Source organism: Saimiri boliviensis, chromosome 4 (assembly GCF_048565385.1).
Source record: "Saimiri boliviensis isolate mSaiBol1 chromosome 4, mSaiBol1.pri, whole genome shotgun sequence".
Taxonomy (NCBI): Eukaryota; Metazoa; Chordata; class Mammalia; order Primates; family Cebidae; genus Saimiri; species Saimiri boliviensis.
Genome location: NC_133452.1, coordinates 52,826,181 through 52,851,515, shown reverse-complemented (window position 1 = coordinate 52,851,515; position 25,335 = coordinate 52,826,181). Strand labels below are relative to the sequence as shown.

Sequence of the window (25,335 nt, the reverse complement as noted above, 5' to 3'; positions counted from 1 at the left end):
GCTCTCTCTAGGCTAAGCAGCCTATGAGGAGAGACCCAATTGATGCAGTGAGATCCACAGTACTCATACGGAAGGAACAGGTGATCGAGGAGTTGACATCAGACAGTTTCAACAAGGTGGCAGTTGGTTATGTTGCCATATCCAGTGATGAGGAGTCTGGGAGCAAACAGCATATGGAGATGAGGCAAATAGGCAGGCATTCCCCTGCAGGAGTTAGTCAAAGAAAGTTCAGACTCCAGGGTAAGAATGGGTGCTCTTTATAGGCACAGCATTACAAGGCAGGGCTTTACACCCCAAAACTAGGATATGGGGTAAGAATACAAATAAGCTGTTTTGATCCTGGGACCTGGGCCCTTTAATTAGATTCCGTAAGTCTTCCTAGTAAGGGATAAGATTGGCTTTAGAGCCTGGAACAGCTGAGTCATCAGGTGAAGATTAAAAGCTCCACCTCAGAAAGTAGAAAGATGCAGGAAGAGGTAGAGAGGTCTCTGAAGCATTGAAATATGAGTTATATGACCAGTCTGTCTCTGACTTACATGTTTAGAGTGTTCATGTTTTTATTCCTGCCTTTGACCACACCAGAATTCATTTGCTTAGTCTTCAGCATTCATTTATTCATTACCCATTTATTCATACACATTGTGACTACTGTATACCAAGTACTGAGATATACATGTGAAAAAGACTTTTCTGACTTTAAGTTGCTTACAGTTTAGAGAAAGGCAAAAAAAGACTGGAAAGCCATTTGACTAGTGCAGGCATCCCCAAACTTTTTACACAGGGGGCCAGTTCACTGTCCCTCAGACCGTTGGGGGGCCACCATATACTGTGCTCCTCTCACTGACCACCAATGAAAGAGGTGCGCCTTCCTGAAGTGCAGCAGGGGGCCGGATAAATGGCCTCAGGGAGCTGCATGTGGCTCACAGGCCGTATGTAGTTTGGGGATGCCTGGACTAGTGCAATAAAGAGATAGCCTCATATGATGGAGTAAACATGGTCTTTGGAGGTAGCCAGATCTGAATTAGAATCCTAGTTCAACTAGCTTACTAGTTGTGTGATTTTGAGCAAGAGGCGAAACTTTTCAAGCCTTAAGGATAATCAAATGGCAAAAACCTGAGGAGTAGAGGTAGTATATGTAAAGGATTTGGCCTATAATAGGAATTTAATAGTAGCAATTATTATTACATTGTTTTGACAACATGATAAATGACAATGGAACAACTAACTCTGCTATTGGTAACTGGGCAAGGCATTTTAGTGGAGGCAATATTTCATTTGGGCTGTGAAGGATAAGCAGGAGTTCACTAGGTGAAGTCTCTTAGAAATTAAATTTTTGGAAAAGTGGAGTGTGGATTGAGGGAGTGAATGATGGAAATGAAGCATAGTGCTTAAAGCCAGACTGTACTTTGTACATTGATAAATAATTTCTTTCTTGTAAACAGTGTGAAGTTTTTTAATAGAGGAGAATAGCATAGTCTAACTTTTGGTTTGGAAAGATAACTCTGATCATAACATGAAAAATAACCAAAAAAAAAGAGCCGGGTGCGGTGGCTCACGCCTGTAATCCCAGCATTTTGGGAGGCTGAGGTGGGTGGATCATCTGCAATCAGAAGTTCGAGACCAGCCTGGCCAACATGGTAAAACCCCATCTTTTTTTTTTTTCTTTGACTTATAAAGAAAAGAGGTTTATTTTGACTCACAGTTCTACAGACTGTACAAGAAGCATAGAGCTGGCATCTGCTTCTAGTGAGGGTCTCAGGAAGCTGACACTCAACGGCAGAAGGCGAAGAGGGAGTAGGCGTGTCAAATAAGAGAGGGAACAGGAGAGATGGGGAAAATCTCAGACTTTTTAACAACCAGATCTTGTGTGAACCCATTACTTCAGGAATCCCTCCCATTCGTGAGGGATGCACCCCTAAAAACCCCATCTTTTGAAAAAAAATAGAGAGGCCAGGCACGGTGGCTCACGCCTATAATCCCAGCACTTTGGGAGGCCGAGACGGGTGGATCACGAGGTCAAGAGATCGAGACCATACTGGTCAACATGGTGAAACCCCATCTCTACTAAAAATACAAAAAATTAGCTGGGCATGGCGGCGTGTGCCTGTAATCCCAGCTACTCGGGAGGCTGAGGCAGGAGAATTGCCTGAACCCAGGAGGCAGAGGTTGTGGTGAGCCGAGATCGCGCCATTGCACTCCAGCGTGGGTAACAAGAGCAAAACTCCATCTCGGAAAAAAAAAAAAAAAATAGAAAAGAAAAATATCCAAAAAAGAAAGATAGAATGGGGCAAAGAGGAGAGCATTGGAAGCTTTCTGGTGTAGCACAAGTAGTGAGGATGGTGGCTAATAGAGTATAAATGAATGTAAGAGAAGAAAATAATGCTAACACATGTTTATGTGCTAGAATCAGTAGGAATCTAACTATTTAAATATGAAAGGTCAAGGGAGTCAGAGGAAGCAAGGATGACTGAACTTTCTGGTGTGAGAAACTGAGATGTCACTGGTGAAGAATGAGTATATAGAAAAAAGAGAAAACTTTGAGAGAAATGTGAATTAAATATTAAACTGAGGTATCTGTAGAGTACTCAAGTGAAATTTCTCATAGGTGGCCAGAAATATGTGTAGAATATGGGAGAAAAGTGAGAGTTAGAGAAATTTTAAACAGCCACCTATCACTTGAAGTGATATGGAGAACTCATCCAAGCATAAAGTATTGAGTGATGCGATAACTGAAAAGGATATTTTAAAAACATCACAACATTTGGAGCTCAAGAAATAAGGAACCAATCAAGAGACTTAAGATAAAATAGTTCTAGAGGCCCAAGTAGGATCAAGAGTGAGTGGTACAGCAATGCCAAGGAAAGAGTTTTACGATCCTACATCAAAGAGATGAGGATTTTAAAAATTTTGACATTACAATTATAAATAAGAGCATATCATTTGTAAGAGTAGCAGAGCTCTCAATTTCTTCATCTTGAGGATCAAGGTTTGCCTTGCAAGTTATCCTGACCTACAGTTAAAGTTCTTTCCTACATTTTCACAAATGTTTTTCTACGGTCCATTTGAGACTGCTTATTCATTTCTCTGGATTTCTTTTGTGGAATTTTTTATTTTTCTCATTATTATAAATTCAAAATAATTTATTATAAGTAGGAGGAAGTATCTGACTATACTATGTCTTCCAGTATAGACATGAGCACTATATTGTATGTTTCTTTTATTTATTCCATACATTACATTATACAGGATATTATGTTAATTTTTAGTGATCCTATATATATAAAACCATGTGCTTAATAAATGTTTATTATTTTAAAATATATAGTAATATAGACATATATAAAACCAGATTTTGTTCTAAATATGTGTGTACATAGTTATTCTACATCTTATTTTAGGATAGTAAGGGAGTCACTTAAATATTTTTTATAAAACAGGAATTTTGAATTTTTATTATTCATAGTAATTACTAAACTTTCTCTACCTAACATATACATATAAACAAGGTAGCTATTACATATTAATGAGTATAAGATACAAGAGAAGCTATATTTATAAATAATGAGATAAGAATAGAAATTCAAGAATTATCATAGTTTGATTTAAATCTCTCTTTTGTTTGTTTTGTGTGTGTGTATGTGATGTAGTCTTGATCTGTTGCCTAGGCTGGAATGCAGTGGTATGATCTTGGCTCACTGCAACCTCTGCCTCCCGGGTTCAAGTGATCCTCCTGCTTCAGCCTCCCAAGTAGCTGGGACTCAGGCACACACCAGCATGCCTGGCTAATTTTTGTATTTTTAGTAAAGACAGAGTCTTACCATGTTGGCCAGGCTGGTCTTGAACTCCTGACCTCAGGTGATCCACTCACCTCAGCCTCCCAAAGTGCTGGATTACAGGCATGACTACTGCGCTCAGCCAATTTGATCTAAATCTTGAGAGAAATGTCAAGGAAATGGTGGAGAAAGTAGAATATCAAGATATATAAAAAAGACAAGGGAGGTGAGGATTTGTCTTATTGATAAATTTTAACCACAGCATTTGTTTCCCCAGGTGGAAAATGCTCTTCCAAATGTAATGGAATCAGCTTTTTATTTTGAACAAGCTGGAGTTGGTTTGGGCACAGATGAGACATACCGCATATTTCTTGCCTTCAAGCAGCTTACTGACACCCAGCCAATCCAAAGATGCCGCTTCTGGGGAAAGATCTTGGGTCTGGAAATGAATTATATTGTAGCCGAAGTGGAATTTCGTGAGGGGGAAGATGAAGAGGAAGTGGAAGAGGAAGATGTAGCTGAAGAGAGGGACAATGGAGAAAGTGAAGCTGGTGAAGATGAGGAAGATGAATTACCAAAGTCCCTTTACAAGGTCCCACAGGCTATACCAAAAGAAGAAAGTAGAACAGGTGCCAACAAATATGTCTATTTTGTTTGTAATGAACCAGGAAGACCATGGGTAAAGTTACCACCAGTTACACCTGAACAAATTGTTATTGCAAGAAAAATCAAGAAATTTTTCACTGGGCGATTGGATGCTCCCATCATAAGCTACCCACCTTTCCCAGGAAATGAGAGTAATTATTTACGAGCGCAAATTGCCCGAATTTCAGCAGGAACCCATGTCAGTCCTCTAGGATTCTATCAGTTTGGCGAAGAGGAAGGAGAGGAGGAGGAAGAGGTAGAAGGCGGCCGAAATAGCTTTGAGGAAAACCCTGATTTTGAAGGCATACAAGTGATTGATCTAGTAGAAACCTTATCTAATTGGGTTCATCATGTACAGCATATTCTCTCTCAGGTAGGTACTTTGCAATTCTCAGTCTATCAGGCAATTAGGAATTATTCACTAAATTGTCACTAGAATGCACAAAGGCATATAAAGTAAAGGCCTTTAGGTTCTATTTAATAGGCAGATATGAGATCATTAAAAATACAGCCAGCTGGGCACAGTGGCTCACGCTTGTAATCCCAGCACTTTGGGAGGCAGAGGCGGGTAGATCATGAAGTCAGGAGATCAAGACTATCCTGGCCAACATGGTGAAACCCCGTCTCTGCTAAAAATACAAAAATTAGCTAGGTGTGGTGGCAGACACCTGTAATTCCAGCTACTTGGGAGGCTGAGACAAGAGAATCGCTTGAGCCCCGGAGACAGAGGTTGCAGTGAGCTGAGATTGCGCCGCTGCACTCCAGCCTGGTGACATAGCGAGACTCCATCTCAAAAAAAGAAAGAAAAAAAAAACCACAGCCCAAAACACAGAGTAATCTATAACTACCAGAGTCTGTATAACTGTCTATGTAATTGAGGGTTCCAGGGATCTCCAAAGAGACTTTATTTTCAAATAGAAAATAAAGCACATTCTTTTTTGGAGTGTTTGACAGATGACATACAGATTTGGATTTGTGTGTTCTGAAATTACTTAGTTTTTTATATGTTTAATATGGATGGTACATTAATTTTGAAAACCGTTCTTTAATTTTATCTCTATAACACATGTAGCTTTTATGCCAAGAACATAAGGGATTATAACAAAAACATAAAACAAGGAAACAGTGCTATACGGCAGTTATGTAACACCTGTTGTTCTAGGGGTGTGTACATTTGTGTGTGTGTATATTTAATCTTCATAACAACCCTATGAAGTAGTATTATTATCCTTGATTTGCAGATAAGGAAATTGAAACAGAGAGTTGAGAAAATGTGACAAAAGGAATAGAGCTAATAAGGAACAGAATCAGATGTGAGTCTGCACAGAATGGACCCAATGCATCCACTTAACCCCTGTGCTATACTACCTCATCTGCAGGTAGAAAATCCTCATTGTACTTTGACCTAGATAAGAGATACTCTTAGCTTTTTCTACATTAGAGTTAACAAAATGAGAAATTATAAACCCTAAACCTCCATAAAAAATCTTATTATCACATTTAAATGTTATTGGTAATAATAGTCATCATAGTAGCTTTAGCTCTCTCACATAAATCATTTACCACAAACCAATAAAATACACTCTTACCTTTTTCACTAAGGTTCTGCTAATTTTGAAATATAAGTGATAATTTTAAAATACACATTCCGTGACTTCAAGAATTTGGCAAATTCTTAGAATAAATAGCATTCTTTTCCTTGAAACAACCTAGATCAAAATAGCCCTTGGAAAATGCATGTAGAATGAATGAATGAATGAATGAATGAATGAATGAATAATAAATTCCCACAGAGTGAAACCTCATCCTGATAATCACTTGAATTCAAATGAATATTATGAGATTTTAAGATCCTCTTTAGCCTACTAAATCTCACATCACTGATTCCCAGGGTCGCTGTAACTGGTTCAACTCCATACAAAAAAATGAGGAAGAAGAAGAGGAAGAAGATGAAGAAAAAGAAGAGCCTGACTATATAGAACAGGAAGTGGGGCCTCCTCTTTTGACACCAATCTCTGAGGATTTAGGTTATTTTACATAACTATTATCACACACAGACACACAAACAGTATAACATATTATGTGCATTATATAGTAAAAATGAGAGCTGGAAAGCTGTAAAAAGTGGACAAGAGCCAAGGTCGCATCCTCTTCCCATTCTTGTTCTGGGATGATAGAGAGCAAAGGCTGTAGCTGGCCATATCAGTGTTCTCTGACAGAGGTTGAAGGAATGGTGCAGAGAAGAAACATAAGTTGGCTGTAGCTCTTTCTCCTCTATTATTCTTGTCTTGCATTCTGCAAACCATAAGCAAATGGTACAGTTGAATATTCTTGGTCCTGGTTTTTAAAAACTCTACTCTCGTTCCTATACTCTTGTTTCTTTCCCTTCAGTTTTGGAATATTTGTGCTTGAAACCCTTGATCTCATTCATAATAATGATGTACTTTTCATCAGGCCATCAAATGTTACTCACTCTGCTACATAAGTCTCCTCTCCCTTAATAAAACTTCTTGTCTTGGTTGCAAAAATGGAACTATATGTTCAAATTTCATTATTCCAAAACATTCGTGAAGTACTATCCTGATTTTGTTAAGCTGATGTTTTTTCTTTCTATATCCAATATGTGTGTATCTGTGTGTGTGCATGTATGTGTGGATTTATAAAAATAGCTTACAGAGTAGGTTCTTGTGTAGTTAGGAATTAAGCTTTTGCATTTCTCTTTGGGATCCAGAGATTCAGAATATACCCGCTTGGACAACACGGCTATCATCAAATCTCATTCCACAATATGCTATTGCAGTCCTTCAATCCAACCTCTGGCCTGGAGCATATGCCTTCTCCAATGGCAAGTAAGTATCCAACCACTTACAAAGCCATTTCTGTGATTATTTAAGCTCTGGAAATTATAAATAATCACTAAAATGTTAAGCTACTATCATTTTAACTCATCTTGGGCATGTGTGTGTGGCATAAAATTTATTAAAATAACATGTGTTACACAATAGCATATCAAATTCAGGGCATTATAGAGTAATTCAGACTTCTGCCCTTTCATTTTAATTATCCAATTTGTTGAAATAAAATATGGTTTTTCATTTATGATTTGGGTAATGACTTATTCATTCACTTAGTGGATTAATGGAGGTAATTCTAAGTCGTGTTTAAATTAGTATAAATCTCAGATCATTTTTGTTGGAAATCTTTATAAAAGATAATTAAAATATGCTTTATTTAGGCTACTGCTTTCAAAGGAATTAAGATCAAGAGTATACTAAAAATAATTTTATCCCTCACCTAGAACATATACTTCTATTTGTCTTATGTTTCCATTTCTTTCCTAATAACCCAGTGTCAGAAACGTAGCTTATCTGGAGAGAAAGCTGATCTGCCAGGTGTTAGAGTAGCATTAAAGCAACAAGCTAAAAATGAGAATTAAGCCTTTAATCATTTACTGTGACAGTACAAACAAGAGAAAGCATTGACATCCCCCTGTTCCATTTTCCCCCATGGAATGGCCCACTAGTGGAGGGCCAGGTGGATTGGCACAGATGTGGCTATCATATATGTGGAGTCCTGGGGTCATCTCATTGACAAGGGAATCCTCAAATGGCTCCTGGAGTTTTACAGACCTGGAGACCAAGAGGAGGATGAGAGGGCTGAAAGTGAAAAAGTGCTGAGTTCAGAGGGCAGAGAGAGGAAGGGCTGGAAAGGCCTCTGCTGAAGGCTTCAGATAAAGAGACCTAGGAATGAAAGAACCTGGTCTAGTAATGCAAACTTTGAAGAGCATGACTGCAACTACCCATAAGACAGCAATGTACTGGTTGTACTCCAAGACTGGTGTGCCAGGTAAACAAACTCTTTGTGATTGCCTATGGTCATGCCTAAAAAAAACCGCATAGGTTTCTAACCACAAACCCAACTCCTTGCCCAGCCAGGAGTTTGCAGGGTTAGCTATTTTTAAATCTTTCTAACTTTGTGGAAGGTAGTAACTTTTTTTTTTTTTCCTGAAAATAATTGAAGGAACAAAGGCTTTTGCTTGTGGTCTAGGTGTAGGGTACATTTTAACAGTGTCTGGCCCCGTGATTTTTAAAAACAGTTTGCATCAAAATAATTCCCTGTGGTAGAAGAATCATTGAGGAATATTTCACTTCTAGCATTTTACATGTATTGCTTTTTTTAATGATAGGACCATGATATTCAAATCACTTTGTTATTATAGAAGAGTCAATTTTTCTGAGAAATTACATAATGATCTTTTTTTTTTTTTTAACTTACAGAAAGTTTGAAAATTTCTACATAGGCTGGGGTCATAAGTATAGTCCAGACAATTATACGCCCCCAGTTCCACCACCAGTTTATAAAGAATACCCCAGTGGACCAGAAATTACAGAAATGGATGACCCTGGTGTGGAGGAGGAGCAGGCTTTCAGGGCCGCACAGGAAGCAGTTCTACTCGCAGCTGAGAATGAAGAAACTGAGGAAGATGAAGATGAGGAAGATGATTATGACTAATAAACATAAAATTAGCCTGGTTTTGCGTGACACTGATACACACACACCCCTTATGTGGGACTAATTTTACACATTTGTGTGTGTGTGTGTATGTATATGTGTATGTGTATACATACCTATGTAAGAAATTTTCATCTCCAAAATGTCAATCTTTAAAATATAAGGCTTGAAATTTCATAGGTAGAAATATTAGTATGTTTAATGAAAGATACGGGATTTTCCAGAGGCTAAATAACGTGATCACATCATTGTTCTGGGGGTTATGGATAATGGAATATGTGCTTGTACATTCTTATTTTTAAAAGGTCTCAGGTTTCACATGGTCCAGGTGAGGTAAAAAAATTAAGGCCAGGCACAGTGGCTCACACCTGTAATCCCAGCACTTTGGGAGGCCGAGGCAGATGGATCATGAGGTCAGACTGAGACCATCCTGGCCAAGACGGTGAAACCCCGTCTCTACTAAAATACAAAAAACTAGCCGGGCATGGTGGCACGAACCTGTAGTCCCAGCTACTTCGGAAGCTGAGGGGAATCGCTTGAACCCAGGAGTCAGAGGTTGCAGTGAGCCGAGATCGCGCCACTACACTCCAGCCCGGTGACAGAGCAAGACTCCATCTCAAAATATATGAATAAAGTTTCGGGTTTAATTTCTAATATGACAAACACTGGAAGATATAACTCACAGGAAATTCTTGGAAACATCAATACTCTCATGAGTGTCAAGTGATACAAAGACAAAAAATACTGATAGTCACTATAGTATATATTCTTAACCTTTGTAAGAACTGATCTAGAGCATGTGTTCTTAAACCTTTGTAATTACCTATGGTGAGGCCTGTGATATTGTGTGCAAACACTGTATAGTATATATATTCATTTTTCCTTCTGGAGATAGCATCATAAATTTGTCACCTCAAAAACTGTAGGAACACTCACATTTTTAACCCCTTTGTTATACCTCAAAAAGCATTCTCAGACTCCTCCTTCATCCTACAGAAATTGATTTAAACTGATTGGGGACAAATGATTTGTTTTGTACAGATATGGTTGCTGGAGATAGCCACAGACTTGACTTATATTTTCTTTTTTTTTTTTTTTTTTTTTTTTTGAGACGGAGTTTCACTCTTGTTACCCAGGCTGGAGTGCAATGGCGCGATCTCGGCTCACTGCAACCTCCGCCTCCTGGGTTCAGGCAATTCTCCTGCCTCAGCCTCCTGAGTAGCTGGGATTATAGGCACGTGCCACCATGCCCAGCTAATTTTTTGTATTTTTAGTAGAGACGGGGTTTCACCATGTTGACCAGGTTGGTCTCGATCTCTCGACCTTGTGATCCACCCGCCTCGGCCTCCCAAAGTGCTGGGATTACAGGCTTGAGCCACCGCGCCCGGCTTGACTTATATTTTCTACCACTACTTCTCTAAAACATTATTTTCCCACACTAAAAGAGCATTTTTAAGTCCTCTATGTACCAGATACAACTGTGGCTATGACTAAACACTAGGCACTGCTCTTGAAATCATAGAGCTTTCACTGAAGAGGGAGCTATAGAAAAGTAAATAGAAAAGTAAAATAGATTGCAATTTAGCAAGTATTGTGATACAAATATTACAGGTAACACAGAAGAGTGCTTCTCAAATTCTATAGTAATTTTGGTAAGTTAAAAAAGTAATTCCAAGTCATTACTGTTGTTTTAAAAAAATACAATAACACATCAGTTCTCAGCGTCTATACTTACCTTGTCACAGACCTTCAGTTTGCAGATCACCGATCTGCACTTGGAGTAACTGTTGTCAAACCCAAGGGGCACTGAATGCAGACTTCAGCAAGACAGGAAGCACTTCTAAGAGCCACCACCAGATGGAGTGCTATGGGAGAAGGTTCTTGGCGGCCCTGGCTGCATCCTGGCAACATTTTTGGCTGAAAGGAATGAAATTTCAACTACAAGAAGTGGTGAGAAATAAGCATGCAGAGGTAAAGAGGGGCTAGAGTGTGTAGAAAGTCTGACTTTTACCCCTAAACAGTAAAAATAATTACACTAGAAAGGCATACAAACATTTGTGTTTGAGAACATCTTGGCTTCAGTGTAGATGGATGAGAGAATCCAAACTTGAGACAAGGAGGCCAGTTAGGAGGTTATCACATTATCTAAGTAAAAGAAAAAAGTGGCATGGAAACAGGATAACTGGCCGGGCAGGGTGGCTCACACCTGTAATCCCAGCACTTTGGGGGGCTGAGGTGGGTGGATCACCTGAGGTAAGGAGTTAAGAGACTAGTCTGGCCAACATGGAGAAACCCTGTCTCTACTGAAAATACAAACATTACCCGGGCGTCAGGGCGCATGCCTGTAATCCCAGCTTCTCGGAAGGCTGAAAGCTGTAGTGACCAGAGATTGCACCATTGCACGCCAGCCTGGGCAACAGAATGAGACTCCATCTCAAAAGAAAGAAAAAAAGAAAAGAAAAAGCAAGAAAGAAGAAAGAAAAGAGAAAGAAAAGAAAGGGAGTGAGTGAGGGAAGAAGGAAGAAAGGAAGAAAAAAGGGAAAGAAGGAAGGAAACAGGATAACTGCATGGGGATATAAAGTAGGAAACTGTGCCTGTAGTTCCATCCTCTCTGGGGGGCTGAGGTGTGAGGATCACTTGAAACTAGGAAGTCAAGTGAGCTATGATTGTGCCACTGCACTCCAGACTGGGGGACAGAGCAAGAGAGTGTCTCAAAAACAAAACCCAAAACAAAACAAAACAAACTGGTTATCAGTCTGAAGGGCAGAACATTAGGAAAGATGGTTTCCAGAATTCAATTGGCAATACTATTTCATTCTTGAAGTGCAACTCTGTCTTTGTTGGTATACCTAAAATACGTAAAACTTCATTCATGTTGGTTGTTACTCATTTTTTCATGACGTAGACGACATGTTCTTATTTGTTGCTTCATATCCACTTCCTTACCTAACCTGATTTCGTTTTGAGGAACTGCCTCTGTCCCATTAGTCTCATGCCAATCAGATGTAACCTCTCTGGAAAGTTATGGGCTCCTAACCAGATTGTTCCTTCTATAAATTAGACCATATTCTAATTTCCACAGTTGGCTTGGTTCCAGCTAAGTTCTACCCATGGACTGTGAGGTTCTGGTAATTTTTTGATGAATCACATTGGCCAGGATTCTTGGTTGCAACCATACATGGCACATCCAACAAGAAGTGTAAAGTTTCTTCTCTACAGAACACATTCAACACAAGATGCTAAATCACAACTGTAGAGTGTAAACACTTAATAAAAGCAAATCCTTGTTTATAGAACTATGCCTATTAAATATTATTTCTAAGAAGTGAGGAAGAAATTTTATTATATATATTCTCTAATAAAAGACAGTCAAATAGTTTAGTGGTAGGAGCTTGGTTGGAAGTGAGATACCCTAGGTTCATACCCTGGATGAAGATTATTTTCTTGGGCAAATTACTAACCTTTCAGGGTTTTAGCTTGCTTCCTCTGGGGCTAATAATAGTACTTATCTCACAGAACTATTCTGAAGATTAAACAAAGTAATATATGTAAAATACTAAGAGTACCTAACAAAAGTAAAGACCCAATGCATTTCAGCTTACAGCTATAAAAATGGTTTCTGAAACATTGATAAGAAAACCAAAATCCACAATGCAAAACCAATACATTTTATTGAAATAATTACCAAACAAGGAAGTATGATAGATATATTTAATTAACACAGGCATTTTACAAATTAAATTATATATTAAGTACTTAGAGAATTCACAGATTCATAATTGTGTTAAGTAGTTCAATATCAACATTTAGAAAACAAGTATTGTTCTCAATCACTGAAATGCTTAATTCTTCAAGGAATCTTCTCGGCTGTAAAAACTTGAGAAGCTTGTCTCCTGGCCTTGAAAAGAAATTTTAAAAGAATCTTAAGCTATAAGTCAATTAATTAGAATATGTGTTATTCAAATATAAAAAAGAAAATTTAGAATTTTTTTCAAGATAATAATGAAAATTTCTAAAGAAAAATTGCAATCTCAAACTTATGAAATTAGGCATAAACATTTGTCTAAGATAAATCTCTTCATCTAAATAAGTGTTCCAACATCTAAAACAGGGTCTGGAATTAGTAGATACTCAAAATATATCTATGGCAGAAATGTTTATTATAAGACAGTGGCCAAGATAAAAAAGTTTGGAAAACCAATCACTCTCTTTGAATAATAGTTCCATGATTATTAAAAGATCAGAACTAATGAAGAATAACACATAAATTGCAGTTATAAATATGTGTATTTTAGGATACTATAAACCATCAATTTTTTTTGTTTTTGTTTTGAGACAGTCTCACTCTGTCACCAGACACCAGGCTGGAGTGAGTGGCACAATCTCGGCTCACCGTAACTTTTGCCTCCCAGGTTTCAAGCAATTCTCCTGCCTCAGCCTCCCGAGTAGCTGGGACTACAAGCGCACACCACCAAACCCAGCTAATTTTTGTATTTTTAGTAGAGATGGGGTTTCACCATGTTGGCCACAATGGTCTCAATCTCTTGACCTCATGATCCGCCCGCCTCAGCCTCCCAAAGTGCTGGGATTACAGGCAGGAGCCACTGCACCCGGCCAGAAATAGACTTTTAAAAAATGAGTTATAAAAACTAATATGACATAAAAGTAAAATCACTATTTTGTCCTTTAAAGCTGCAGCCTTCCACCTGATGATCTACAAAAGAATTGGTACATTAATATTTGCTGAATTCCTACAGTATAAATTACTGTTTAAAAGGACAGAATAAGCCAGGGCACAGTGGCTCACATCTGTAATCCAAGCACTTTGGGAGGCCAAGTCGGGCAGATCACCTGAGGTCTGGAGTTCAAGACCACCCTGGCCAACATGGCAAAACCCTGTCTCTTGTAAAAATACAAAAAAATCAGCTAGGCGTGGTGGCGTGGGCCTGTAGTCCCAGTTATTCGAGAGGCTAAGGCAGGAGAATCGCTTAAACTCAGGAGGCGGAGGTTGCAGTGAGCCAAGATGGCACCACTGCACTCCAGCCTAGGGTGACGCACGAGACTCTATCTCAAAAAAAAAAAGGACAGAATAACTATAAGGAACATATACTTTTAAAATGTTATATTAAACTAGTAGAATTAAACATTTTTCACTTTTTGAAATGTAGTATCTTTTTAAAAAGAAATGTGAAATTGTTCATACAAAAGCTTAGCAAACAGCCAGGCACAGTGGCTCATGCCTATAATCCCAGCACTTTGGGAGGCCGAGGTGGGAAGATCATGATGTCAGGAGGGAGAGACCATCCTAGCCAACATGGTGAAACTCAGTCTCTACTAAAAACACAAAATTAGCTGGGCTGGTGCACACCTGTAGTCCCAGCTACTCGGTAGGTTGAGGCAGGAAAATTGCTTGAACCCGGGAGGCAGAAGTTGCAGCGAGCCGAGATCGCACCACTGCACTCCAGCCTGGCAACAGAGCAAGACTCCATTTCAAAAAACAACAACAACAACAACAACAACAACAAAACAACAAAAACAAAACTCAGCAAACACGACTATGAGGTTTTGTGTCCTTACAGTAGAGGCAATATAGGGCAGGGCTCCAGATGCAAACTGCCTGAATTAGCATCCTCACTCTGTGTTAGCTTAAGAATATAACTTCTCTCTTCCTCAGCATCCTCTTTTGTAAGATGGGATTAGTAACAGGGTCTACTGTACAGGGCTGTTGTATGGCTTAAATTAGTTAACATATGTAATGTGCTTAGGATAGTGCATAGCACAGAATAAGCATTAGGTAAGTGTTATTTATTTCAATCTATTATAATTAAAATCTTATTATATTTATTATTATTCCTTTTCTACCTGGCAGTGTTATTTATACACTGTTGGCCAAGTTATGATTCTTATAGTTAAATCAAGGCTACTGTCCATGACTCAGAAAACTAGAACATCAAATGCATAGTGCAGAAAACTAGAACATCAAATGCATAGTGCAGAAAACATGTTTTTAGTATTCTACCCCCACAAATGACTCCATTTCCAAAACCAGAAAGATAACAGCTAACTAAAATGTTCAGCAATACACCATAGTAATATTTAACCACACCTATGCTCTCAAATGTGTACACTGGTGAGCAAGTGTCGGTATTTTAAAATAATTGAAACAAACCTCTAACTTTATCCGGAAAAATTAATGATAGGGTTAAAAAATTAATGTACAAAATGTTCTCAATGTGTACATTGGTGAGCAACCATCTTGGTATTTTAAAGTAATTAAAATAAACTTCTAACTTTATCTGGAGAAATTAATAATAGGGTTAAAAAAAGAATGCAACTTTTATACTTAAATCATTACAGTCATTGTATCATAAGTAAATTAAAGAACCTCTTTAAAAAATCCTTGCCTTTATATCCCATGTTATGAGGCTGAAAAGATTAGCTCTATTATTTCAAAAACTTATAGTCCTTTCCACCATGATCCTATTATTCTCCCTAAATGTTTGTCTCTCTTCTGTCTGTTTTCTCTTTAAAGGGAAATAAATCAATGTGAAGTAATTTTAGAGCTTTTTTTTCCCTTAATTTAGGGCTTATGCATTTTCTAGACTTGATGTGCTATCATACTGCTTCAGTTCATACCAAGTTTTTCAGTTCCTAGGAATTTTTCTATAATATTGTACTCATCACTTAACTGCAAGGAATAAAGACAAGTGAAATTCTAATGAAGTTAAATTTTACAACTCTGAATATCCAATAAGCCCAATTGCATAAAATAGAGCCTTAGGAATCCCAAGAATCACATTTTAATAAACCATAATTATAAGACCAATATGAGTTAGATCTCCTTGGATTAAGTTAGGTTTTCTTACTATATGGGTTATCATTATTCATCACTTACCTGACATCAAAAATTAAATATTATCAAATTAAACATTTTTATGAAACTCTAAGTATAGAGTCATTAAAGTTTCATTTCAAATATAAATATGTTCATTCCAGAAATTAAGAAAATATAAGACCAAATGGTTTTTCCAACTTAATGAAACAGAATAAGGTGCTAAGGAATACAAAGTGGGCTAGGCACAGTGGTTCATGTCTAATCCCAACACTCTGGGAGGCCGAAGTGGGCAAAGTGCTTGAGCCTAGGAGTTCGAGACCAGCCTGGGCACCATGGCAAAACCCCGTCTCTACAAAAAATACAAAAATTAGTCGGGTGTGGTGGCATGCACCTATAGTCCCACCTACTCAGGAGGCTGAGGCAGGAGGATCACTTGAGCCTGGGAGGTCAAGGCTGTAGTGAGTCAAGATTGCATGCCACTGCACTCAGGCTTGGTCAACACAGTGAGACCCTGTCTCCAAAAAAAAAAAAAAAAAAAGAGAGAGAGAGAGAGAGAGAGAAAAGTGATAACACACGTTTTAAACTAAAAGTTTTAAACTTTTAAGTTCATGTCATTCAGACTTCACATATATTTAGATACTTACAACTTTCTCCTCTGGAGAAAGAGCACCCTCTACTGCTACTATCTGGTATTGCTTATGTTTTAAATTTCCCAGAGATTTCCGAAGTTGTTTGAGACTGCTAGCCTCTATGTCTTGCTTTAATAATTTCTGCATTTCTCGAGAAGGACATCCAGGATCAAATATTAGTAAACATAATGTTCGGTTTTTTTTCTCTTCAATTCCAATAACAGTTCGACTGTGACCTACCAAAAGATTTTTTTAAAAAAGTTACATATGTCATATATATTTACAGCTATAAAAATAGTCTCTGTATATATACTGTGAGCATATGTGTGTTTAGAATATAATACAGACTCTCTGACACATATGCATCTGAGTTCTCGTAAGACATAAGAGTTTAGTTCTACTTCAGTTTTCTTCATTTAACTTTAGTTTTCTAAAGGCTTCATTACAAAAAACTCTGCTTTTATTCTGCCATATGTTTTACTTTTCCTTTCCCAATCCCTTGATCCTTCTTATTCAAATTATGTCAAACGAAAGAACAAAAACTGTTCTAGAACAAAACTCATGATTCCAAAAGGTAAACAAAAATAAACCTATAAATACTAGAATATCAGTGGGGGGAGCTTAATCTCTTATAATTTGTATTCCTAAACAATGAAATTCCTAACATTATTCTGTTTATTCCTGTCAATCCAAACCATCCATTCATAATTTACCAAGAATCTATGTGCCAGGTACCATTCCAGGTAGGAAGAATTATAACAGCAAACAAAACAGACAAACGTGCCTATCTTCTTGGAACTTACATCCTAATAGAAGACATACTCTATAAACAAGGTAAATAAGCGAAGATAATGCCAGTAGTGGGATGCTGGGATGAGTTGTACTTTTTTTGAGACAGCCTCACTCCACTGCCTAGGCTGGAGTGCAGTGGCAGAATCATGGCTCACTATAGCCCCCAACTTCAGGGCTCAAGTGACCTTCCCACCTCAGTCTCCTGAGTATCTGGGACTACAGGTGTCTGCCACCACACCTGGCTAATTTTCTTATGTTTTTGTAGAGGCAGTGTCCCACTATGTCACTCAAGCTGGTCTCAAGCTCCTGGGCTCAAGCAATCCTGCTTCCGCCTCTGAAAGTGCTAGGATTATAGGCATGAGCCACCATGCCTGGCCTTGAGGGTCCACTTTTAAATAAGGTAAGGTCAGGGAAGGCCTCACTTAAGTGACATGTAGATAAAGACCCAAGAAGGCAAGAAAGGAACAATGAAGGACAAGTGGACCAAACACAGAAAATAGCAAGTGCAAATGGTCCTGAAGATGTCAGGAATATCAATCTTAATTACCCAAGACAGTATTGTACTGTCAAAGTAGCTCTGAAAATCAGATTAATGTCATACTACTCATTGGTGTTATCAGACCAGCCTGGCCAACACAGTAAAATCCTGTTTCGACTAAACATACAAAAGTTAGCGGGTGGGATGGCATGCCCCTATAGTCCCAGCTACTCAGGAGCCAGGAGAATCGCTTGAACCTGGAAGGCGGAGGTTACACGGAGCCAAGATTGTGCCACTGCACTCCAGCCTTAGCAACACAATGAGATTCTGTCTCAAAAACAAAAAACAAAAAACAAAAAACAAAACACCCTTAACCTGTCTAAAAGCAACAATTTGGTTTTGTTTGTTTGTTTGTTTGTTTTTGAGATCGAGTCTAGCTCTGTTCCAGGCTGGAGTGCAGTGGCACAATCTTGGCTCACAGCAACTTCTGCCTCCAGGGTTCAAGTGATTCTCCTGCCTTGCTTCCTGAGTAGCTGGGACTATAGGCATGTGCCACCATGCCCAGCTAATTTTTGTATTTTTAGTACAGATGGGGTTTCACCATGTAGGTCAGAATGGTCTTGATCTCTTGACCTCGTGATCCACCTGCTTTGGCTCTCCAAAGTGCTGGGATGACAGGTGTGAGCCACCATGCCCGGCCAACAATTTGTTATCTTATAAACAACATTGTCAAGTATGAATTATATTAATACCAACCTTGATGCTGAAGATAAATGGGAGGTTTAGATGTACACACTACCTTTGGACTCCCTTCACCCTCCGAAGAATAATAGTTTAATATCCATTCAAATAAGCAAGGGTGTGTACCCAAAGGACCAGTTGACTTGTGAAAATCAACAATATGACACCTATTAAAAATTGACAGAATACATAATTAAAGGCCATTTAAAAATATTTTCATCAATAGAGTTATCAAATAAAACAAATTCTTAGTTTAGAACCAACTTTTTCTAGCCATTACTTCCCTGTAAAGGAAGAAAGAAAAATAAATATAAATTTTTATTGCTTATCTAAAAAAATTATCATTTTTTGGGGGGGATAACTATTTAACAATTCTCCCCCTATTTAACCATTTCACTATTCCTCTAACTAGTTAACTATTTAAATAACTTCATAATAAGTCTGCTGACTAACCTTAAGATTATAAACATTTTCTGATATATAAAATTTCTATGAATAGTAAATAGTGACCATACCTCATTTTTTAAAAGTCCTCTACATATAATCTGGGACATAGCTTTTATTCTAGTTTCTAACCCTGATGATCAGTTAGAAGCTGATTTCTGATTTTAATTCCTCAATAGCCATTTGTATATATCAAATAAATCTTAAATACTTTTCCTGTCAGTGTCTCAAATCTCTATAACAGAAAATACCTGTAAAGATCATAGAAAAATATGTGTGTGCCCACATCTATACATATATCTCCTATTTGACACCAGACCACCATGGCATTTTTCCTTCAAGAAGGAGTCACACTTAAATAAACAATTTTTTTAACCAGAAACACTTTTTATACTACTCAACTACTGTTTTTAAAAGGTCAGGTACAACTAAAAGCATTTTATTATAGCTTTAGTATCACTTTACACTACAGCACAGATACTCTGTCCTTGTTTCTCTTGGCAACAAAATCTCTAAAACATCCAAATTGCTAACCTCAGCCTCAGCAATTTAATGCTAGTAACTTACAGCGGGTTACTGGGTTTTAAGTGTTCAAATACATTTCTGGATACTGTTTAGAAGTAAAAAGAATGTTTTGGGTTAGCAGTTTGTATATTTATATTTAGAATACTAATTAAACAGTACCTTACAGAGTATAATTCATATACAGAGCAACAGAAAGACATGTAAATAACTACTAAACACATTCAGAATATATTAATTAAAAAGCTTACTAAATTATTTAAAGTACCAGGAAAGAAGCTGAACAAGAATTATGGCTGGGTGCAGTGGCTCCCACCTGTGATCCTAGCACTTTGAGAGGCTAAGACAGGTGGACTGGTTGAGCCTAGGAGCATCAGACCAGCCTGGACAACATGGTGAAATCCCATCTCTATTAAAAATACAAAAAAAAAATAAATAAAAAATTAGCCATGAGTGGTGGCATGTGCCTGTAATCCCAGCTACTCAGGAGGCTGAGACATGAGAATCACTTATGCCTTGGAGGCAGGGGTTGCAAGCCAAGATCACACCATTGCACTCCAGTCTGGGTGACAGACTGGAGACAGATTCTGTCTCAAAAAATAAAAAAAAAAGAAGAAAAAATTACTTTAAAACTCAGAACATGATAGAGTATATACAATCTGAAAGTGTGAATAGATTGGCAAAAAGAAAAAGGAGAAAAGCAGAAGTAAATTTAGAGGGCATTAAAATAGTTCTTTAAATTTAAATAATTCAAGAAAGTTATTATGTACACATGCAGTATTAGTTTTTCTTTATAAACGAAAGAAATACTTTTACCTCTGAATCTAATCAATTAATGTGGTAAAAACAATGTGATATACTGTTTAAATAACTTAGAAACAAACATAAAGGGAAATAGAAAGTCATAAAGCTTCATAAAGGCAGACATTCCATTAAACATAATCACAGGCATCTATGTCTATTTCTTCTTAGCCCAATGACATAATACTGAAGGAAATGATGATTTAAACACCCAAGGACAAAGAGAATGGGAACAGACAGGAAGAGAGCTCACATTTTCAGAAAATGGAAAGGAGCACAGAGAACATGTAAAAGTAACTAAAAGAAAATGGAGACCATATGTTTCAAAATCAGAGAGAGGCTGAAAGCTTAGAAGCACGAGGTTTGAGAGCAGCTAAAAATATGAGATTAATTCAAAGTTTGCTTCAAAGGCAAATTATACCTCAATTCTCCCCTCCACTATTGCAAGAACTCTAGGCAGGAGAGTAAAAAACTCTTCTCTGGATAACTTCTGAGAAAAGATTTCTCTATATAATGATATTTGAGAGTTCCCCAACCAAGTAGTAACCTTCCACCTTCCACCTTCCACCTAAGACTTTTAATTAGGTCTGCTATTTGCAAGCTCTGTGCAATCCTATAGCACTTCTAATCAGCTTTTTAATGTTTCATTCTTCACTCTCTGAATGGACAACTAAGGATTTCCAAAAGTTGAAAGAAAGCCTTCAAAATAGAAAAGACTAAAATAAACAGACATGAAAATAAATTAATATGGAACAAATAGAAAAATGCAGGCAACAGAAAGAAAACATTGGAAAAAATTTTGCAACCATAAAGAAAATGATGCTATGAAATTATTCCTTAAAATTAAATAATGGTTAAAATAAAAATTTCAATAGAGTAGTTGGGAGATAAAGTTGAGTAAATCTGGAAAATAAAATAAAAAGCAGATTTTTAAAAAGGGACATGATAAACTTAGAAGGTAAAGAAGTTCAGGCTGGGGGTGGTGGTGGCTCAAGCCTGTAATCCCAGTACTTTGGGAGGCCGAGGTGGGTGGATCACCTGAGGTTCCATACCAGTCTGGTCAACATGGTGAAACCTCATCTCCACTAAAAATACAAAAATTATCTGGGCTTGGTGGCGGGCACCTGTAATCCCAGCTACTCAGGAGGCTGAGGCAGGAGAATCGCCTGAATCCAGGAAGTCGGAGGTTGCGGTGAGCCAGGATTGTGCCATTGCACTCCAGCCTGGACAACACAGCAAAAACTGTCTCAAAAAAAAAATAAATATAAATATAAAAAAGGAGAAGTTCAGTGGCAAACTATCAATAGTTCCACAAAGAAAACAAAGAGATTTTAATTATCAAACAATAATAGTTAACCTCCAAAGTCATGCTGTGTGCCAGTTACAGTTCTAAGCACTTTATTATCCCATTTAATTGTCTACTTAATACCTTCTTTTATCCATGGTAGAACTAGGTACAGACAAGTTCATTCATTCAGCTAGTAAGTAGGAAAGCTAGAATCAAGTTAGACAGTTTCACTCAAAGTTCAAGTTCTTAACTACTATCCTAGATGGAACTAACTAAGATCTTAGACAATTCACAATTCCAGATTCAAAGAGAAAAACAGGCCGGGCGCGGTGGCTCAAGCCTGTAATCCCAGCACTTTGGGAGGCCGAGGCGGGTGGATCACGAGGTCAAGAGATCGAGACCATCCTGGTCAACATGGTGAAACCCCGTCTCTACTAATGGTGCAAAAAATTAGCTGAGCATGGTGGCGCGTGCCTGTAATCCCAGCTACTCCGGAGGCTGAGGCAGGAGAATTGCCTGAACCCAGGAGGCGGAGGTTGCGGTGAGCCGAGATCGCGCCATTGCACTCCAGCCTGGGTAACAAGAGCGAAACTCCGTCTCAAAAAAAAAAAAAAAAAAAAAAAGAGAAAAACAAATGCCCAACACAATGAATCAAAGCCTACACCCCATGGTGAAATTCATAATATTGTGAAATTATGATGGGCTAAGAGAAGATTGGAAAAACTTCCACAGAAAATAAATAGGTTACACATTTTAAAAATGAGAATCAGATCACATCTTACCATCTCAATAGTAATATTCATTGCTAGATGTCAGGGTAGGCTGGAAACTTAATTTGATGTGAAAATGATTTTAGAATTAAGAATAATATAGCCATTCAAACTATCATTAAGTAATAATACTAGGTACCCTTTCTTGGGGTACCTAGTATTATTGTAGTATAGTACCCTTTCTTGGGGTACCTAGAAACAAATGAAAGAAATGCTTGAGCAAAAGGGAGTAATAATCTAAAAAGAGAGAGACATGAAATCAAATAAAAATACAGGTCCTAACACAAAAATACAGTGAAGAAATGCTACACAATAATAGCTGTAAATCTAGAAGGCAAAAAGTCCAGATGGAAGCAAAGAAGACAGAATGCTCCAAGAAGGATGTGTTTGAGAGTAAGGAGAGCCTCAGATTACATGATAGGTAGAGTGCAAAAACCTGAGGCCATGATGCAGTCAAGTATTATAGTAAAAGAAAAAGAAACACAATTACTAACTACAGAAAAAATTTTAAATGATTTTAGCAAACAAAATCAGCAATGAGCGATATTTACACAATCGTGTAATAAAGTCTGACTTTATAAAACGATGTAAACTCTGATTTTAATAAAAACTGAGATTTAATCATATTAGAAGGATTGAAGGTAAACAGATAGAAGATATTAATACAGACAATATCTAAAACTCATAGAGCAAGAAACAGCTATGAAAGCACACCATTTAAAAACAATGGAAGTGATAGCTGCCCCTCAGAGACAGGAATTGAGGGTAGAAAAGAGCATACGATTGGGAATAGGTTGCTGGTTTTCACTGCTACTTAATTCAGTGCTACTTAAGTTTATTTTAAAACTATCTCTTTGATAAAAAATAAAATTTTAAAAAACAAAACTCCCAGATATGATAATAACATTTAATTAGGTTTTAAGGTACATACTTTATCCTTAGGGAGGTCAGGAGTATATATATTTCACATGCTCCAATCCAGGCCTTTGTTCCCTGTAACCTGTTATTAAGTTGAGAGGCCCCCTGAGGATCAAAACCTTCCTTCCATGCATCTTCAATCATGGATTGAATTTTTGGAATGCAAGGAATCGACATACCTAAAATTATAAAAGCAAACATGTTACATGACTGTTAATAAAGTACTGAATAATATAATTTAGCAGTGTATCATGTACTAGGGAAACTTTACAGTTTTTAAGACAGTTATTCCTGACATCTATCATTTTCTCTTCCTCTAATCAGAATTCAGGTTTCCGATGTAAATATCCACTAATCGTTAAAGTGATTAATTATGTGTGCTATATCATTCAATATCATACGTATTTTATCAGATGAGACGTTCAGAGTACTAGATTTCACATACCTTTTAAGCAATCATTATAAGCATCATTTTGTAATAATGATGAAAGTAGCATTTGGAAATTTCTGTAACCACAACCCCAACCTTTGTCGCCTAAAGATGAATGAAAGTGATCCACCACTGAAGAAAGCCACACCTGCCTCACATCCGTGGCAGTATTCTGATAATACCTATGAAGTGCTTCAATAATTCCTAAAGTAGAAAAGAGATTTAGAAGCAGTTGTTATCAACTTTATATGGCTATCTCATACATTTTTAATATCAACCTCTCCTTCACCCTCCATATTTAAATCCTGTCAATTCCATCTTCTTCACCTCCTTATTGCTATAACCTTAGTTTGTGTCCTTGCTTGTTACTACAATCCAAGTTTCCTAACACTAGCATATTTTATTAGATTCAATTGAAATTTTTTGCATCTTTCACTTCTGCATCTGCAGGGACCCGTACATAAAGTACAACTGTTGAATGAATGTTCTTCTTGTCTGTCCATTTTATTGTATAGAATGCTGGAGACCACTCAGTCTTAATCAATTTGTTCCCAATTAAAAAATATTAATAGCTCCCTATTACCAATAGTTTTAAATTGTTTGTAATTTAAAATTTTATTTTGCAGAATCAATTATCAAAGCATGAGAATACACATATGTTTTCATTTAAAAACTCTTGACTTACTATTCATGAACAATAAACATATCCCAAACTCCAATACCCTAAATTTCAACCCTTTAGTAGCATATTCCATTTTGCCATTTGGGGAGATGAATTTGTTTGAGACAACAGAAGGAAGTAAACCATACTTTCCTTAAGGCAGAACAATTGGTTTAGGAATCTTATTAACAGCCTTATAAAACTTATTAGAATAGTTCTAATCTATGTGATATGAAGTCCAAAGAAAGCTATCCACTGACCTCCCTTTATTTCACACCACTCTTCTTGCCATAATTTTGGCTGTGGCTTAACTGAACACATTAAACATAATTTGATCCATGGAGTTTATATTCAGTTTTTTAAATTAAATTTTCAAATTCTGTATTTACTAAGTACTTTTTTTTTCTTTTTCGCAACAAGAGTCTCACTCTGTCACCCAGGCTGGAGTGCAGTGGTGCAACCCTGGCTCACTGCAACCTCCACCTCCAGGTTCAAGCGATTCTCCTGCCTCAGCCTCCCAAGTAGCTGGAACTACAGTCACACACCACCACCCCCAGCTACTTTTTGTATTTTTACTAGAGACAGGGTTTCACTGTATTGGCTAGGTTGGTCTTGAACTCCTGACCTCGTGATCTGCCCACCTCGGCCTCCCAAGTGTTGGGATTACAGGTGTGAGCCAATGCACCTGGCCAACTAAGTACTTTTTATACACCTGGCACTATCTAAGTGCTAAGGACAAAAAGATAAATATGGTACTATCCTTTGAAACGTCATGGACCCCAACTATAACAAGTGCTATAATATGGAAAAACAAGGTGTTAGGACAAGGGACATCTGAGTCCGTCCCTTTCCTGCTTTTAGTATACTCTCCTTACATTTTAAAATTATAGATCCTTCACATGCTACTGTCTTCATAGACTCTTTTTCTGATTCTAACCCTTTTTCTGAACACTTACTGCATTTATTTTTTGTGTCCCCAAGGTACTAGCCACATTCAGTCACAGTAGAATACTACAGTTCTTTGTTTATATTTATTATACTCTACAGACTCTGTGAAGCTTATAGATAGGGAGATCTTATTTATATGCCCCATACT

The 25,335-nt window shown here is 37.5% G+C and overlaps 2 protein-coding genes across 7 annotated transcripts in view; one reads left to right on the top strand and one right to left on the bottom strand.

Moving 5' to 3' along the window:
• Positions 1–12,578, top strand: part of RSPH4A (radial spoke head component 4A) — a 20,286-nt gene extending 7,708 nt beyond the window's left edge. The window contains exons 3-6 of one of the 2 annotated variants that reach the window (XM_003938635.3): positions 4,051–4,791; positions 6,310–6,445; positions 7,150–7,267; positions 8,696–12,578. In XM_003938635.3, the coding sequence (XP_003938684.1) occupies positions 4,051–4,791; positions 6,310–6,445; positions 7,150–7,267; positions 8,696–8,930 (1,230 nt within the window). In that variant the 3' untranslated portion in view covers positions 8,931–12,578. The remainder of the gene's footprint in view (positions 1–4,050; positions 4,792–6,309; positions 6,446–7,149; positions 7,268–8,695) is intronic. The other variant, XM_003938636.3, reaches the window with a different exon arrangement.
• Positions 12,578–25,335, bottom strand: part of ZUP1 (zinc finger containing ubiquitin peptidase 1) — a 27,884-nt gene continuing 15,126 nt past the window's right edge. For 2 of the 5 annotated variants that reach the window (XM_074397574.1, XM_074397575.1), the window contains exons 6-11: positions 23,594–23,782; positions 23,162–23,327; positions 18,421–18,572; positions 16,410–16,630; positions 14,299–14,396; positions 12,578–12,828 (exon numbers count right to left, since the gene is read on the bottom strand). In XM_074397574.1, the coding sequence (XP_074253675.1) occupies positions 12,696–12,828; positions 14,299–14,396; positions 16,410–16,630; positions 18,421–18,572; positions 23,162–23,327; positions 23,594–23,782 (959 nt within the window). In that variant the 3' untranslated portion in view covers positions 12,578–12,695. Of the gene's footprint in view, positions 12,829–14,298; positions 14,397–15,725; positions 16,277–16,409; positions 16,631–18,420; positions 18,573–23,161; positions 23,328–23,593; positions 23,783–25,335 lie in introns of those variants that run through there. The other 3 variants (XM_003938634.4, XM_010349305.3, XM_074397577.1) reach the window with 3 other exon arrangements.